This window comes from Bombina bombina, chromosome 2, assembly GCF_027579735.1.
Source record: "Bombina bombina isolate aBomBom1 chromosome 2, aBomBom1.pri, whole genome shotgun sequence".
Classification (NCBI taxonomy): domain Eukaryota; kingdom Metazoa; phylum Chordata; class Amphibia; order Anura; family Bombinatoridae; genus Bombina; species Bombina bombina.
In genome coordinates, this window is record NC_069500.1 from 1231054716 (window position 1) to 1231071479 (window position 16764).

At 36.0% G+C, this 16764-nt stretch overlaps 1 protein-coding gene across 1 annotated transcript in view; it reads right to left on the reverse strand.

Moving 5' to 3' along the window:
• Positions 1-208: 208 nt before the first annotated feature.
• The window catches only part of ATP10D (ATPase phospholipid transporting 10D (putative)), a 452340-nt gene continuing 435784 nt past the window's right edge, over positions 209-16764 (reverse strand). Inside the window, exons 21-23 of the mRNA XM_053703992.1 lie at positions 13305-13409; positions 11829-12016; positions 209-3246 (exon numbers count right to left, since the gene is read on the reverse strand). Of these exons, the coding sequence (XP_053559967.1) occupies positions 2994-3246; positions 11829-12016; positions 13305-13409 (546 nt within the window). The 3' untranslated portion in view covers positions 209-2993. The remainder of the gene's footprint in view (positions 3247-11828; positions 12017-13304; positions 13410-16764) is intronic.

Genomic DNA, 16764 nt, shown 5'->3' on the forward strand with positions numbered 1-16764 from the left:
GTTAGGGAGGAGTTATAATCCCATAAGTAATGGATGACCCGTGGACTGACTACACTTAACAGGAGAAATGATATTAGGAGCAAATTTGAAAGTTGCTTAAAATTGCATGCTCTATCTGAATCCCAAAAGAAAGAATTTGGGTTCAGTGTCCCTTTAAGTGTCCACTAAAAGATATCACTAGTAATAAATAAAAAAAAACACACACAAATATGGAAAACTATTTTCTTTATTTAATGTCTGTAATAAATACAATAGTTACATTCTCATGCAATTAAATGTGAACATATATAATGCATAAAAAATATTTCTTAAAAAAAAAAAAAACCTAAATAAAAAACACCTGTTTTAAAGAAATACTTAAAAGTGCAGTGTTCCTGTAGCTAAGGATCAATTTCACAATTTGAAAATGGTGTACAGTAAATAATATTTCCTGACTACCTTGGATAGATAACCCTACACATTACCAGAATGCAAGGCTTTTAAAACAGGAATGATCTAAATACAAAATGGAGGCAGGTCATATACAAGAGAGGAAATACATTCTATTAAAAGCAGTCTAGTTCAAGTAGATAGATTTATACAGTGCATATTGAGACAGATGTGTTAGCCACATTGCTGGAGAGTGACACAGGTTAAAAGCATTGGCTAGTAAAAAAACACACCAATCCTGCTGAACAGGAGAACAGAAGTACTAATTAATGGAGTTTGGCAACAATATATTATTTATGTTTAGATCTTTAACATAGACATTACAGTAACAAGTGAAATACCCTATTTTGCTAAAAGTTTTGTTTTGTTGAGCAACAGACCATGTCCTGTTTCTTCAGTAATAAAATCCACCAATGTCCTTTTGTAGTATTGGAAGTCATTTGGTTTTAGACATTGGCTAATTAGGTCACTAAAGAAACTTTGGTACCAGGAGAAGAAAAAAGAAAAAAAAAACAAAGAAAGAAAGAAGCTTTACTGATAATGAGGAGCTACAGTATATAAGAGAGAACAAGTTTAAAGACAAATTGCCTTCTAGGGCTGTGCAAATCATGTGACATAAATTAATGATGGCTAGTAAGTTTGATATATTTTGTTTAAATATTTGTGCAAGTAAATAAACTTGCCTGACATGATCAGGTGTTGACAGTCAAGTTTACTTATCAAGCACACAAAGAAAAAAAATTATGAGTGGATATTTAAATTGGTTTCAGAAAAAAAACCCTCATAAAAACTGTTTTTAACACCAGCCTATAGCTGCAGTTAGAGATATAAATAGTATTTAACAGTCAAACATACAGTATTAATTTGCACAAGGTCTAACATTTTGAACAGGTGACTGTATCCTGAAAACAAATGTTTTTAGATATATACACACACACACAAATATATATTTTTTTCTTTCAATTAAATAGACAAGGCAGACCTCACTTCTGCAAGGCTTTATGGCTTTTTAGGATTGTACAAGCTTTTACACTTCTGTTATTAACAAGCATGCTGTTTTGCAAACCAAATAAAATCAATAAATGCCAATGGCTATTCGATAATAAGAGCTAACTTTACACCTAAACAATAGCAAGTGTTATACTTACCCCTTTCTATTGTTTCCACTGAGCTCCACTACTCAAATTTTAAAAACTTTTTGTATTCCAAAGATGCAGTGAATGATGTTCATTTCTTAGGAACTGCCATGCCAGTACCTAAGTATGCACGCTCACACCCATATTCAAAGTTGTGAGTGTAAGTACTGGCATAGCAGCCTCCACTGGCTAAGTAGAAAACTTTATTTGATGCATTTTTGAGATTGAGGAAAAAAACAAAACAAAAAAAAAACACTTTGAATTTGAGGGGCAGAGACCCATAAAAAGTTGCAAGATAAATAAAACACTTGCCGTTGCTGTTCTATTATTGTGTGTGCTGTTCCTTAAAGGCAACTCAAGGTAATAATAAGAAAGTATCAGGTTCCCAGCATTAAGTTTTGTTTTACAAAGTAATTTCAAATGTTGAGACATGAAGCAGTAAACACTATAAATTATTGTTGATGCATTTTGCTAATAAACATATTATTGGTTGCACTTTAATAAAATATACAAAGAAACACTGATGGGGCACTGGACTATCCTTAGGTATCAAGGACCACACCTCCATAATAAAGTAAGTTAACGCCCGAGATAAGGTGCCACTTTTGGGACAACAACATTCATTATATTTGTGCACGTGTTTAACAATTCCTAAAAAAAACTTTAAAAAAAATAATCAAAAAGATAATTTTGCACAACATACAATTTTCTACCTACTAAACGGTTTAACACTGATTTTATAAACAAAGTTAAAATGCATTTATATATATATATATATATATATATATATATATATATATATATATATATAACACAAGACAGAATTCAAAATATTTCTAAAAATCTACTAGTGTATTCTGAAATGTGTCAGTCTCCCTTTAACCCCTTAAGGACCAGCGACGTACCCTGTATGTCGCTGGCCTTTTTTTGGGACTTGATTGTTTTATATCGCGGTCTTGCCACAAGCGTTGAGACTGCTCTATTCCACAAAGCCTGCTGGAGAGAGGGAATTAATAGCGTGTTCTTGCTAGACTTGTGCTATTATGTCCTGAAAAAACCCTTAACGACCAGTGACATATAGGGTACATTGTGGTCATTAAGGGGTTAAACCCACTTTATATCAGTTCCAGCAATCAGGCATAAAGTAAACTAAAACTGTGCACAACAAAAAATGTAATAAAGCATCATAGAAATTACAGGAGCCTAAATGGAACTGCAAAACTGGGAATAATAAGATTCAGAGATACTGGAAGAAATTTCTGATAGGACCAGTTTGATGTCTTTTATGGTACAAATAGTTTTTACAAAAAGAACCAAATGTGCATTACAATGTAAATATGACATTTCCTAAAATATTGAGAAAAGGTTTTTGGTTTGAACAATGTAGAAACCTTTAGAAACTGTCAATGCTATTTAAAGTTCTAATTATCAGACATCAACATGGCCTGGAAAGTGGAAGTGGATTTCTACAGGTAGCATATTAGCAGCTTCTTCATTCTCCTTCGGAGATGTGCAGTCAGATGTTTTTTTCGATAATGAGGTATTTTCATGAGTTATTGTTTCTTCCCCTTTCCAGAGTTTAATAGCTTTGGATCGCTCAGACGTGGTCATCAAATCAAGCTTCTTTGCTCTTAGTTGAGGAGTGGGAAATACAGTTCCTTGAAATACCCGGTACACATATCTAAAGTAAAAAAACAAAACACATCTTATTTAAATATAGGAAATACAGGAACGCTTTTGACATCACCTGATCACTGAGGTGCATAATGCAAACAAACTTGCTGTATTCGAAAAGGCAACACTTGCAAGACGTAATGCAAGTTATTAAAAATGATTTATTAGATGTGCAGCATTAAAAACAGGAAGCAGAAATGTTGTTCATTAAATATATCCTCCTTTTCTGTACTATATAGAATTAAAGGGACATGAAACCCAAACATGTGTTTTCATGGTTCAGATAGAGAACACAATTTTAAACAACTTTCAAATTTACTTGTTATCTAGTTTGCTTCATTCTCTTGGTATTTTTTGTTAAAGAAGCAGCAATGCACTGCTGGGAGCTAGTTAACGCACTGGGTGAGCCAATAACATGAAGCATATATGTGAAGCAACCAATCAGCATCTCTTGAGCCTACCTAGGTATCCCTTTTCAACAAAGGATACCAAGACAAAAAAATGAAATAGAAGTAAAAATTGTAAAGTTCTTTAAAATGACATGCTCTATCTGAATTGTGAAAAAAAAAAAACATAATTTATGTAAGAACTTACCTGATAAATTCATTTCTTTCATATTAACAAGAGTCCATGAGCTAGTGACGTATGGGATATACATTCCTACCAGGAGGGGCAAAGTTTCCCAAACCTTAAAATGCCTATAAATACACCCCTCACCACACCCACAAATCAGTTTAACGAATAGCCAAGAAGTGGGGTGATAAGAAAAAGTGCGAAGCATATAAAATAAGGAATTGGAATAATTGTGCTTTATACAAAAAAATCATAACCACCACAAAAAAGGGTGGGCCTCATGGACTCTTGTTAATATGAAAGAAATGAATTTATCAGGTAAGTTCTTACATAAATTATGTTTTCTTTCATGTAATTAACAAGAGTCCATGAGCTAGTGACGTATGGGATAATGACTACCCAAGATGTGGATCTTTCCACACAAGAGTCACTAGAGAGGGAGGGATAAAATAAAGACAGCCAATTCCTGCTGAAAATAATCCACACCCAAATAAAGTTTAACAAAAAACATAAGCAGAAGATTCAAACTGAAACCGCTGCCTGAAGAACTTTTCTACCAAAAACTGCTTCAGAAGAAGAAAATACATCAAAATGGTAGAATTTAGTAAAAGTATGCAAAGAAGACCAAGTTGCTGCTTTGCAGATCTGGTCAACCGAAGCTTCATTCCTAAACGCCCAGGAAGTAGATACTGACCTAGTAGAATGAGCTGTAATTCTTTGAGGCGGAGTTTTACCCGACTCAACATAGGCAAGATGAATTAAAGATTTCAACCAAGATGCCAAAGAAATGGCAGAAGCTTTCTGGCCTTTCCTAGAACCGGAAAAGATAACAAATAGACTAGAAGTCTTACGGAAAGATTTCGTAGCTTCAACATAATATTTCAAAGCTCTAACAACATCCAAAGAATGCAATGATTTCTCCTTAGAATTCTTAGGATTAGGACATAATGAAGGAACCACAATTTCTCTACTAATGTTGTTGGAATTCACAACTTTAGGTAAAAATTCAAAAGAAGTTCGCAACACCGCCTTATCCTGATGAAAAATCAGAAAAAGGAGACTCACATGAAAGAGCAGATAATTCAGAAACTCTTCTAGCAGAAGAGATAGCCAAAAGGAACAAAACTTTCCAAGAAAGTAATTTAATGTCCAATGAATGCATAGGTTCAAACGGAGGAGCTTGAAGAGCTCCCAGAACCAAATTCAAACTCCAAGGAGGAGAAATTGACTTAATGACAGGTTTTATACGAACCAAAGCTTGTACAAAACAATGAATATCAGGAAGAATAGCAATCTTTCTGTGAAAAAGAACAGAAAGAGCAGAGATTTGTCCTTTCAAAGAACTTGCGGACAAACCCTTATCCAAACCATCCTGAAGAAATTGTAAAATTCTCGGTATTCTAAAAGAATGCCAAGAAAAATGATGAGAAAGACACCAAGAAATATAAGTCTTCCAGACTCTATAATATATCTCTCGAGATACAGATTTACGAGCCTGTAACATAGTATTAATCACGGAGTCAGAGAAACCTCTATGACCAAGAATCAAGCGTTCAATCTCCATACCTTTAAATTTAAGGATTTCAGATCCGGATGGAAAAAAGGACCTTGTGACAGAAGGTCTGGTCTTAACGGAAGAGTCCATGGCTGGCAAGATGCCATCCGGACAAGATCCGCATACCAAAACCTGTGAGGCCATGCCGGAGCTATTAGCAGAACAAACGAGCATTCCCTCAGAATCTTGGAGATTACTCTTGGAAGAAGAACTAGAGGCGGAAAGATATAGGCAGGATGATACTTCCAAGGAAGTGATAATGCATCCACTGCCTCCGCCTGAGGATCCCGGGATCTGGACAGATACCTGGGAAGTTTCTTGTTTAGATGAGAGGCCATCAGATCTATCTCTGGGAGCCCCCACAATTGAACAATCTGAAGAAATACCTCTGGGTGAAGAGACCATTCGCCCGGATGCAACGTTTGGCGACTGAGATAATCCGCTTCCCAATTGTCTACACCTGGGATATGAACCGCAGAGATTAGACAGGAGCTGGATTCCGCCCAAACCAAAATTCGAGATACTTCTTTCATAGCCAGAGGACTGTGAGTCCCTCCTTGATGATTGATGTATGCCACAGTTGTGACATTGTCTGTCTGAAAACAAATGAACGATTCTCTCTTCAGAAGAGGCCAAAACTGAAGAGCTCTGAAAATTGCACGGAGTTCCAAAATATTGATCGGTAATCTCACCTCCTGAGATTCCCAAACTCCTTGTGCCGTCAGAGATCCCCACACAGCTCCCCAACCTGTGAGACTTGCATCTGTTGAAATTACAGTCCAGGTCGGAAGAACAAAAGAAGCCCCCTGAATTAAACAATGGTGATCTGTCCACCACGTTAGAGAGTGTCGAACAATCGGTTTTAAAGATATTAATTGAGATATCTTCGTGTAATCCCTGCACCATTGGTTCAGCATACAGAGCTGAAGAGGTCGCATGTGAAAACGAGCAAAGGGGATCGCGTCCGATGCAGCAGTCATAAGACCTAGAATTTCCATGCATAAGGCTACCGAAGGGAATGATTGTGACTGAAGGTTTCGACAAGCTGTAATCAATTTTAGACGTCTCTTGTCTGTTAAAGACAGAGTCATGGACACTGAATCTATCTGGAAACCCAGAAAGGTTACCCTTGTTTGAGGAATCAAAGAACTTTTTAGTAAATTGATCCTCCAACCATGATCTTGAAGAAACAACACAAGTCGATTCGTATGAGACTCTGCTAAATGTAAAGACGGAGCAAGTACCAAGATATCGTCCAAATAAGGAAATACCACAATACCCTGTTCTCTGATTACAGACAGAAGGGCACCGAGAATCTTTGTGAAAATTCTTGGAGCTGTAGCAAGGCCAAACGGTAGAGCCACAAATTGGTAATGCTTGTCTAGAAAAGAGAATCTCAGGAACTGATAATGATCTGGATGAATCGGAATATGCAGATATGCATCCTGTAAATCTATTGTGGACATATAATTCCCTTGCTGAACAAAAGGCAATATAGTCCTTACAGTTACCATCTTGAACGTTGGTATCCTTACATAGCGATTCAATAATTTTAGATCCAGAACTGGTCTGAAGGAATTCTCCTTCTTTGGTACAATGAAGAGATTTGAATAAAACCCCATCCCCTGTTCCGGAACTGGAACTGGCATAATTACTCCAGCCAACTCTAGATCTGAAACACAATTCAGAAATGCTTGAGCTTTCACTGGATTTACTGGGACATGGGAAAGAAAAAATCTCTTTGCAGGAGGTCTCATCTTGAAACCAATTCTGTACCCTTCTGAAACAATGTTCTGAATCCAAAGATTGTGAACAGAATTGATCCAAATTTCTTTGAAAAAACGTAACCTGCCCCCTACCAGCGGAACTGGAATGAGGGCCGTACCTTCATGTGAACTTAGAAGCAGGCTTTGCCTTTCTAGCAGGCTTGGATTTATTCCAGACTGGAGATGGTTTCCAAACTGAAACTGCTCCTGAGGACGAAGGATCAGGCTTTTGTTCTTTGTTGAAACGAAAGGATCGAAAACGATTGTTAGCCCTGTTTTTACCTTTAGACTTTTTATCCTGTGGTAAAAAAGTTCCTTTCCCACCAGTAACAGTTGAAATAATAGAATCCAACTGAGAACCAAATAATTTGTTTCCCTGGAAAGAAATGGAAAGTAGAGTTGATTTAGAAGCCATATCAGCATTCCAAGTCTTAAGCCATAAAGCTCTTCTGGCTAAGATAGCCAGAGACATAAATCTAACATCAACTCTAATAATATCAAAAATGGCATCACAGATGAAATTATTAGCATGCTGGAGAAGAATAATAATATCATGAGAATCACGATTTGTTACTTGTTGCGCTAGAGTTTCCAACCAAAAAGTTGAAGCTGCAGCAACATCAGCCAATGATATAGCAGGTCTAAGAAGATTACCTGAACATAGATAAGCTTTTCTTAGAAAAGATTCAATTTTTCTATCTAAAGGATCCTTAAACGAGGTACCATCTGATGTAGGAATGGTAGTACGTTTAGCAAGGGTAGAAATAGCCCCATCAACTTTAGGGATTTTGTCCCAAAATTCTAACCTGTCAGGCGGAACAGGATATAATTGCTTAAAACGTTTAGAAGGAGTAAATGAATTACCCAATCTATCCCATTCCTTAGCAATTACTGCAGAAATAGCATTAGGAACAGGAAAGACTTCTGGAATAACCGCAGGAGCTTTAAAAACCTTATCTAAACGTATAGAATTAGTATCAAGAGGACTAGAATCCTCTATTTCTAAAGCAATTAGTACTTCTTTAAGTAAAGAGCGAATAAATTCCATCTTAAATAAATATGAAGATTTATCAGCATCAATCTCTGAGACAGAATCCTCTGAACCAGAAGAGTCCAAAGAATCAGAATGATGGTGTTCATTTAAAAATTCATCTGTAGAAAGAGAAGATTTAAAAGACTTTTTACGTTTACTAGAAGGAGAAATAACAGACAAAGCCTTCTTTATGGATTCAGAAACAAAATCTCTTATGTTATCAGGAACATTCTGCACCTTAGATGTTGAGGGAACTGCAACAGGCAATGGTACATCACTAAAGGAAATATTATCTGCATTAACAAGTTTGTCATGACATTTAATACAAACAACAGCTGGAGGAATAGCTACCAAAAGTTTACAGCAGATACACTTAGCTTTGGTAGATCCAGCAGGCAGAGGTTTTCCTGTAGTATCTTCTGGCTCAGATGCAACGTGAGACATCTTGCAATATGTAAGAGAAAAAACAACATATAAAGCAAAATAGATCAAATTCCTTATAAGACAGTTTCAGGAATGGGAAAAAAATGCCAAACATCAAGCTTCTAGCAACCAGAAGCAAATGAAAAATGAGACTGAAATAATGTGGAGACAAAAGCGACGCCCATATTTTTTGGCGCCAAAAAAGACGCCCACATTATTTGGCGCCTAAATGCTTTTTGCGCCAAAAATGACGCAACATCCGGAACGCCGACATTTTTGGCGCAAAATAACGTCAAAAAATGACGCAACTTCCGGCGACACGTATGACGCCGGAAACGGAAATGAATTTTTGCGCCAAAAAAGTCCGCGCCAAAAATGACGCAATAAAATGAAGCATTTTCAGCCCCCGCGAGCCTAACAGCCCACAGGGAAAAAGTCAAATTTTTGAGGTAAGAAAAAATATGATAATTAAAGCATAATCCCAAATATGAAACTGACTGTCTGGAAATAAGGAAAGTTGAACATTCTGAGTCAAGGCAAATAAATGTTTGAATACATATATTTAGAACTTTATAAATAAAGTGCCCAACCATAGCTTAGAGTGTCACAGAAAATAAGACTTACCTACCCCAGGACACTCATCTACATGTTTGTAGAAAGCCAAACCAGTACTGAAACGAGAATCAGTAGAGGAAATGGTAAATATAAGAGTATATCGTCGATCTGAAAAGGGAGGTAAGAGATGAATCTCTACGACCGATAACAGAGAACCTTATGAAATAGACCCCGTAGAAGGAGATCACTGCATTCAATAGGCAATACTCTCCTCACATCCCTCTGACATTCACTGCACGCTGAGAGGAAAACCGGGCTCCAACTTGCTGCGGAGCGCATATCAACGTAGAATCTAGCACAAACTTACTTCACCACCTCCCTTGGAGGCAAAGTTTGTAAAACTGATTTGTGGGTGTGGTGAGGGGTGTATTTATAGGCATTTTAAGGTTTGGGAAACTTTGCCCCTCCTGGTAGGAATGTATATCCCATACGTCACTAGCTCATGGACTCTTGTTAATTACATGAAAGAAAAAAAGGTTTTAAAACTTAAATTAATGCTATGCATTAATAAAAATTCTGATGTGGACTGTCCCTTTGTTTAAAAAGAAAGATAATCCCTTTATTACGCATTCCCCAGTTCTGCATAACCGACACGGTTATTTTTATATACTTGTTACCTGTGTGATTGTAGCTAAAGCCTCTGCAGACAGTCCCGTTAATTTTTTTGACAGACATGCATTTAGCCAATCAGTGCTGACTCCTAAGTAACTCCACTGGAGTGAGGACACCATCTATATGGCACACATTAATTAGCACTGTCTAGCTGTAAAAAAAATGTCAAAATGCACTGAGATAAAAGGCCGCCTTCAAGGGCTTAGCAATTAGCATATGAGCCTGCCTAGGTTTAACTTTCAAAAAAGAATACTAAGAGAACAAAGCAAATTTAATGATAAAAGTAAATCGGGAAGTTTTTTAAAATTACATGCCCTATCTAATTCATGGAAGTTTAATTTTGACTAGACTGTCCCTTTATAGAATCTAGAATCAAAGCACTGTGTGTGCTAAGAAGTACATGCAGTCATTATTACATGTTGAGTACCAATAAAAGGCTATCAAGATTAAGGGGGTTATGAACAATTTACTATGACCAATTGGAAACTTTTCATCCTCAGCTTTAATTCTAGGAGGTAAGTCGTGTGAGGATATTAGTACTCAGATCATAATGGATTGCAATGTCAGTTTAAAATTTGCCACATCAACTAGAAATGAAACTCGATCCTATATGTAGCAAGTCCTTCCATTTCAGCCTGTTTAAGTTAAAATATGCAACTAGGTTTTTATTTATTTCTTCATGCTCAAAGTGACAGCAGTAAAAGCTAAAATTCCATATTTATGGGTTAGTGAGTGGGTTTTTCTAGTCCAAACTCGTTCACAATAGTGCATATGAACTTGTAATCTGGAACAAGTATTCGTGACCATCAGTTCCGTAATATATGCACTGTAGTGAACAACTTTGAATTCAGCATGCATGGAGATGCATCCCTATAAAAACCTGTTCACTACTGGACAACCTCTTTTAAGGGTCTCTTAGAAAGACACTAAGCAGCAAAGAAGTGACAGTTCAGGACGAAATTGAACCTGCCTTCATTAAACAAGAGAAATAAATATAGTTTAAAAGAATCCTTGCGAAAGTCATCAAACTCCCATACTGGGTTAGCAGTGGTGCGGATGGAAACGGACTGCAATAGTTAACTAAGAAAGCTGCAACTAAGCAATCTTTGTAGAAAAAAAAAAAAAAGAAAAAAAAAAAAGAAGTAGTGGAGCAACATATTGTATTTGTCATGCAACTGAAAAGGTAATGTGGCAGAAATACAGATAAATATTTATTTGCATAACTGTAGTCACATAAATATTATAGTACATAGAAAAAAAGAACGGAACACTTGATAGCTTTTTAATTCTCAAGATGAATTTCTTGCACCAGTCGAAGGTTCTCTTTCGGGAGTATAAACCTCCAATTACCATAGGCCTAACTTAATTCTAAGGATTGAGTATCCCCCTGATGAACACAAGACAGTATATAAGGTTCAGTCTTATAAATTATTGCTAAACACAAGAAATCTCTGCATCCTGGCTTATTTACAATGCTCAAGACGGGAGCTGAGCACATCTCTTTCACAGCCAGTGATTATCACATTAAACACTCTCTTTTGCATTTAAAGGGACATTAAACCAAAAATGTTTCTTTCATAATTCAGATACAATGTGCACTTTTAAACAACTTTCCAATTTACTTCTATTATCAATCTTCTTTGTTTTCTTGTAATCCTTTATTGAAAAGCAGAAAGATAAGTTCAGGAGTGTGCACGTGTCTGGAACACTATATGGCAGCAGTTTTTGGAACAATGTTATAGATTATCAAGAGCACTAGAGGGCAGCACTATTTCCTGTCATGTAGTGCTGCAGACATGTGCATGATACCTATGTGGATATCTCTTTAACAGAGAATAACATAAAAACAACACAAATTTGATAATAGAAATAAATTGGAAACTTTAAAAAAAACATTTTTTATCTGAATCAAGAAAGAAAAAAATGTGGGTTTAATTTGTGTCTAATTGTTATACACAAAGTAAAGCTTTGACTCCTATTTATACACTGAAAATATTTGTTCCTTAACTTACCTAGGCATGAGCGCAATAACAGCGGCCATAATGCAGACGAGATAAAATGCTGGATCACTTGCATGTTTCAGCATTATCCAGTACGGGTTAGCTGGTGGGTTGCATGTAACGCATGTTGCTCCAAGTGCCAATGTAAAAATAAAATATGACACAACACTAAAACACATTATAGTCCAGTAAATCCATGTCTGAAATACACAAACAGTTAGAAAATCTAATTAATATTCTTATTCATTATTTAGTTTACATTGAACATAAAATAAAGGATAATATTCCAAACAGTAAAAAGAAAAGAATGAGGGGTGATCACTGCTCCATGAGTTTTTAAAAGGACCATTTCATGCAACATACAAGGTTTCAATATAACAGCTTATTTATTTGTATATTTTATTTATAATTTGAATTGTTTATTTAGAGTTGTAGGTGTTTAAATCAGTTTTCTTTTCATTTGGTTTCACAGTCACTCATATTCTAATTTTTGTTTGTTTTGATTACTTAACGGTTTCTGTACATCTAGGAAAATTTGACACAGGGTCTAGTTGCCTACTACATCTGATAATCTGTTGCAAAGGCTGCATACTTTTTCTTATTGTGATTTTTTTTGTATACAGGCGTACCTCAGAGATATTGCGGGTTTAGTTACAGACCACCGCAATAAAGTGATTCACATTCAATTTTTGTTTTCCAGTGTATATGAAAGTTATATTTACACTATACTGTAGTCTATTAGTGTGCAATAGCATTATGTTTAATTAGCAATACTTGCAAAGCTCAATAAAATGAGGTAGGCCTGTACCTTGTAACAATGTTTTTGGACATCTTCCAGGCACTTGTAAATTCTTTAAATAAATATATTTATATAAAAAAAAAGAATAATACAAAAATAAAAATAAAATAATTTAGTACTAGTTTGTACTAGTATTACGTCTTCCAGCTAAAATGATGCAATTTAAAGGTCTGTATTGTAATCTGTATGATCACATGAATACTGATTTTACAAATGTTAGTTCAATAAAAAGTTTTAAATGTTATAGGTTAAAATGTTACCATTTAGTGAGCGTCAGAACTGTATAACACATTTTGACTTTAATGTAAGTGTATTGTTTGTATTACGTTTAGAAGTTAAGCGTCAACAAGCGTAGGTTGCGGTTTCGTGAGATTTAGTTATTGAGGAAAATATATATATATTTTATTTATGTGTACATTGGCTCAAAGATTATCATATTAGCAACAAACCAAAATAGAATAGTGGAATTCAGAAAAAAAGTACTAGTATTATTTATTATGTACAACCATGTGAACTCTATCTACAAATATAAAAGTGAAGCTACAACAACAAAATATCATCCATCTTGTTTCAGCAAATTGTTAATTGAATACTAGTAATTACAGAATGGCTGATCCAACAGAAGTCAGAAACGACAAACTCAGATATTTTACATTCATTTTTCTAAAATTTCCTTTCTATTTACTCACCGTGCTTTTACTTTCAATAAGAAGGTGTAGCAAAACCACAAATAGGGATGCTGTAATTACAAAGTTTCCAAACGAATAGATGTCTATGTCTGAGCCCAGGTAGGTCTATAAAAAATAAAACAAATTATACCTGAGCAGGAAAACTTGCAGCATTAAAACATAAAAGAACTGATAATAATAATAATAATAATAATAAAGTAAATCGAAAAAACCTTAAAAAAAAAAAAACATTAAGGGGTAAATTTGAATGCGTCTCTAAGCACAGACATGTAGCCACAGTTTAAAGGAATATGAAAACTAAAATTTTCTTTCATGCTTCAGTTAGCGTGTACAATTAAAATAAGCAAAAAAAAAAATACAATAAAAATGTATCTTGATATCCTTTGTTGAAAAGCAGGTATGTAATCTCAGGAGCATAACAATTTGCAAAAACAACCTGATAAATTTATTTATTTCCGGGCATGGAGAGTCCACAATTTCATTCCAATTACTAGTGGGAATTAAACTCCTGGCCAGCAGGAGGAGGCAAAGAGCAACCCAGCAGAGTTGTTAAGTGTCACTTCCCTTACCCATAACCCCAAGTCATTCGGCCAAAGGAAACGAAAAAAAAAAAAAAAAAAAGATAACACAAGGGTATAGAGGTGCCTAAGAGGTTTGTACACAAAACCCCCCGTCTTAAATTTAAATAAGGGCGGGTCGTGGATTCTCCATGCTCGGAAATAAATACATTTATCAGGTAAGCATAAATTTTGTTTTCTTTCCTATGGCATGGAGAGTCCACAATGTCATTCCAATTACTAGTGGGAACCAATACCCAAGCTACAGGACACAGAATGAAAGGGAGGGAGAACAAAACAGGTGGACATAAACAGAAGGCACCACTGCTTGAAGAACTTTTCTCCCAAAAGAAGCCTCAGCTGAGGCAAAAGTATCAAAATGTAGATTTGGAAAGGTATCTAATGAGGACCTTGTGGCCCCCTTGCAGATTTTTTTTTTTTTTTTTATTGAGGTTATGCGAAACATTACAGCTTATTTTGAGTAACATGTCATAAGTCAAACTGAAGATGGTACAATACAATTCAATGATTACATTATAGATATACAAGATTCGCATTATAATATATGCTATACAGAATGCTGAAACCTCTTTTTCTTTTTAACATGGGCTGAACAAAGTCTGTTCCCTCACCTGATATTAAAGGCAACTATTGTGCTTTGAAAAACGTGTAATACATTCTAGAGAGGGGAATTTAAGTTACTGTAACGGTCCCTGCATGACCTGTAATCTTAGATTAGTTTATAATATAGATATACATATATAGTAGTCAGGGTTATAGTATATTTCACAATGGGAACAACAGGTAATGTATAGTTATAGCTTATGAAATAAAATTTTTTAGGATGCGGTATATGCAAGATTAACCGCTTAATTCGACCTCCAGATCAAGGAGGTATATTAGGCATAATTGGGGGGGGGGAGGTTGTTATTTAGATATAGTATGAGAAACAGCTTATGTTCAAGGATAATACTAAGTTCTATGCTAGTAGTCAGGGGCAAGGACAATTATGGTATGATGCCTCTAAATACTAATGTTGAAATGTTGCTAGACTGTTAGTCTATATAGGGAGACTCACGGGGGACCATTTTAGCTGTAGGTGGTACAGGGCCAGCCTGCATTAAGGAACCTGACTAGTATTTTAATGTGCTTATATAAGGCTGTAAAGTTGACTTCTGCTCTAACTAGTTATCCCTTAGGGTATATTAAGAAGGCAGGCACATTAAATAATAACCACAGTCTCATAAACTTTTAGAAAAACCAAAGAATAGGTATGCATCCTGTCGCCTGGGCACGGGCCCTATGCCCATCGGCAGGAGAACATCTAGAGATGTATATACTAGGTAACCATGTCAAAGGGAATAACACAGTAATCTCTATTTATCATAGCGAAGTCAGAGACAATATCAATGGGATATACAGTAAGGTCTTATGACTATCTGGCAATAGATGATATGGGTGCTCTGCATGTAAGTCAGATAGGGTGCGTCAGGGCAATACGAGGGCGGTTATAATACAGCTTTACATTTGCCAACTAAATAGTTAGTTATGCGCCTAGGGAGCCAGTACAGTGAGGGAATTCAATTAACCATATGCAGAGTATAATATGAAAAACAGGTTTGCACAGAATTAGGGCACACAACGTATACAAATGAAACATATGCATGCTAACTAAGAGCTTGAATATATAGTAAGTACAGGAGCACTGTGAGTAACATTGGGAGCACAAGGCATCTGGCTGGAAAACAAACTATCTGAACCATGAACCTGTATCAATAAAGGTCTATCTTCACTGTGCGAAATGTTACAAACAAGACAGATAGTGCTATATGCTAATTCAAAAATAAGTGTTATCTATCCTTAGAACAAACCAAGATCTTACATGATCTCAACATATAACATTGCTATATAGGCATATAATCAGGTTACTAGAAACATAGAGGTATAATGAGCATGTACCCTTTTTATGTGCTACATACATAGTTCCTCATAAAAAGTGGCAGAACTTGTGCAATGCAGCTAATATAGGCCTATTAAAGGTGGCGTATAACAGTATAGCTCTAATATACATTCTCCTGGGGAGTATTGTCTCAAACATTACATCAACAGATGGATAAAAGTTAACTATATATGAAAAATAATAATAATAAAAAAAAAAAAAAAAAGGTGGTAAGATACATTCATCTAACATATGAACATACAGACGTGTATAGATATTAGTGAGAGATGCAGATGCCACTAAAGTCTATGTTTTAACATATAATTTCCACATAGATGCCTAGTTATGTTCAGACTGATTTCAGGCTTTAACACCTTCATATGTAACTGAGATCTAGCAGCTTTGTGAGGTGAGACAGAGATCTGTTATGTAGTGTGAAAAGTTCAGTTCACTGCCAGTCTGTCACACTTATTGCACAGTAACCTATAGTTCGATTACCTGCAGCTATATTTAAAGCAGAGTTACGTTTAGCCCACTCCGGCTCTGGGACATCGGGTCCTAGATGTCTGGGTTCTCATAAGCAATGGCAGGTAAGTAAAGAGGGGACCGTGCGAGGAGGCGCTGGATTTTGGAACTAAGCTTTTAGCCCCAGCTTCACTAGACCCGCAACGATAGGGCAGCCGACCTTCAATGTCAGTAGTTGCTTTAGGCTTTGGGGATATTTGTGGACTCCTTCCACCTAGCCTATGCGAGTTTTGAGGAGCGCTGTCTCCGGGATGATTTGCCGCAGTGACGTTGCTTGACACAGTCCCTTTACTCGGCCGTTCAATCTCTTGTGAAGTCGCGTATTCGGCCGTCTTCATTAGGGTTTCTGAGGTATGCATTAGATGCTGAGGTCCCAAAGCATCACCGGTTTTGCTATTGTAGTCGGCTGGGCTTAGGTAAACCTCTTGTTGTAGGCCGC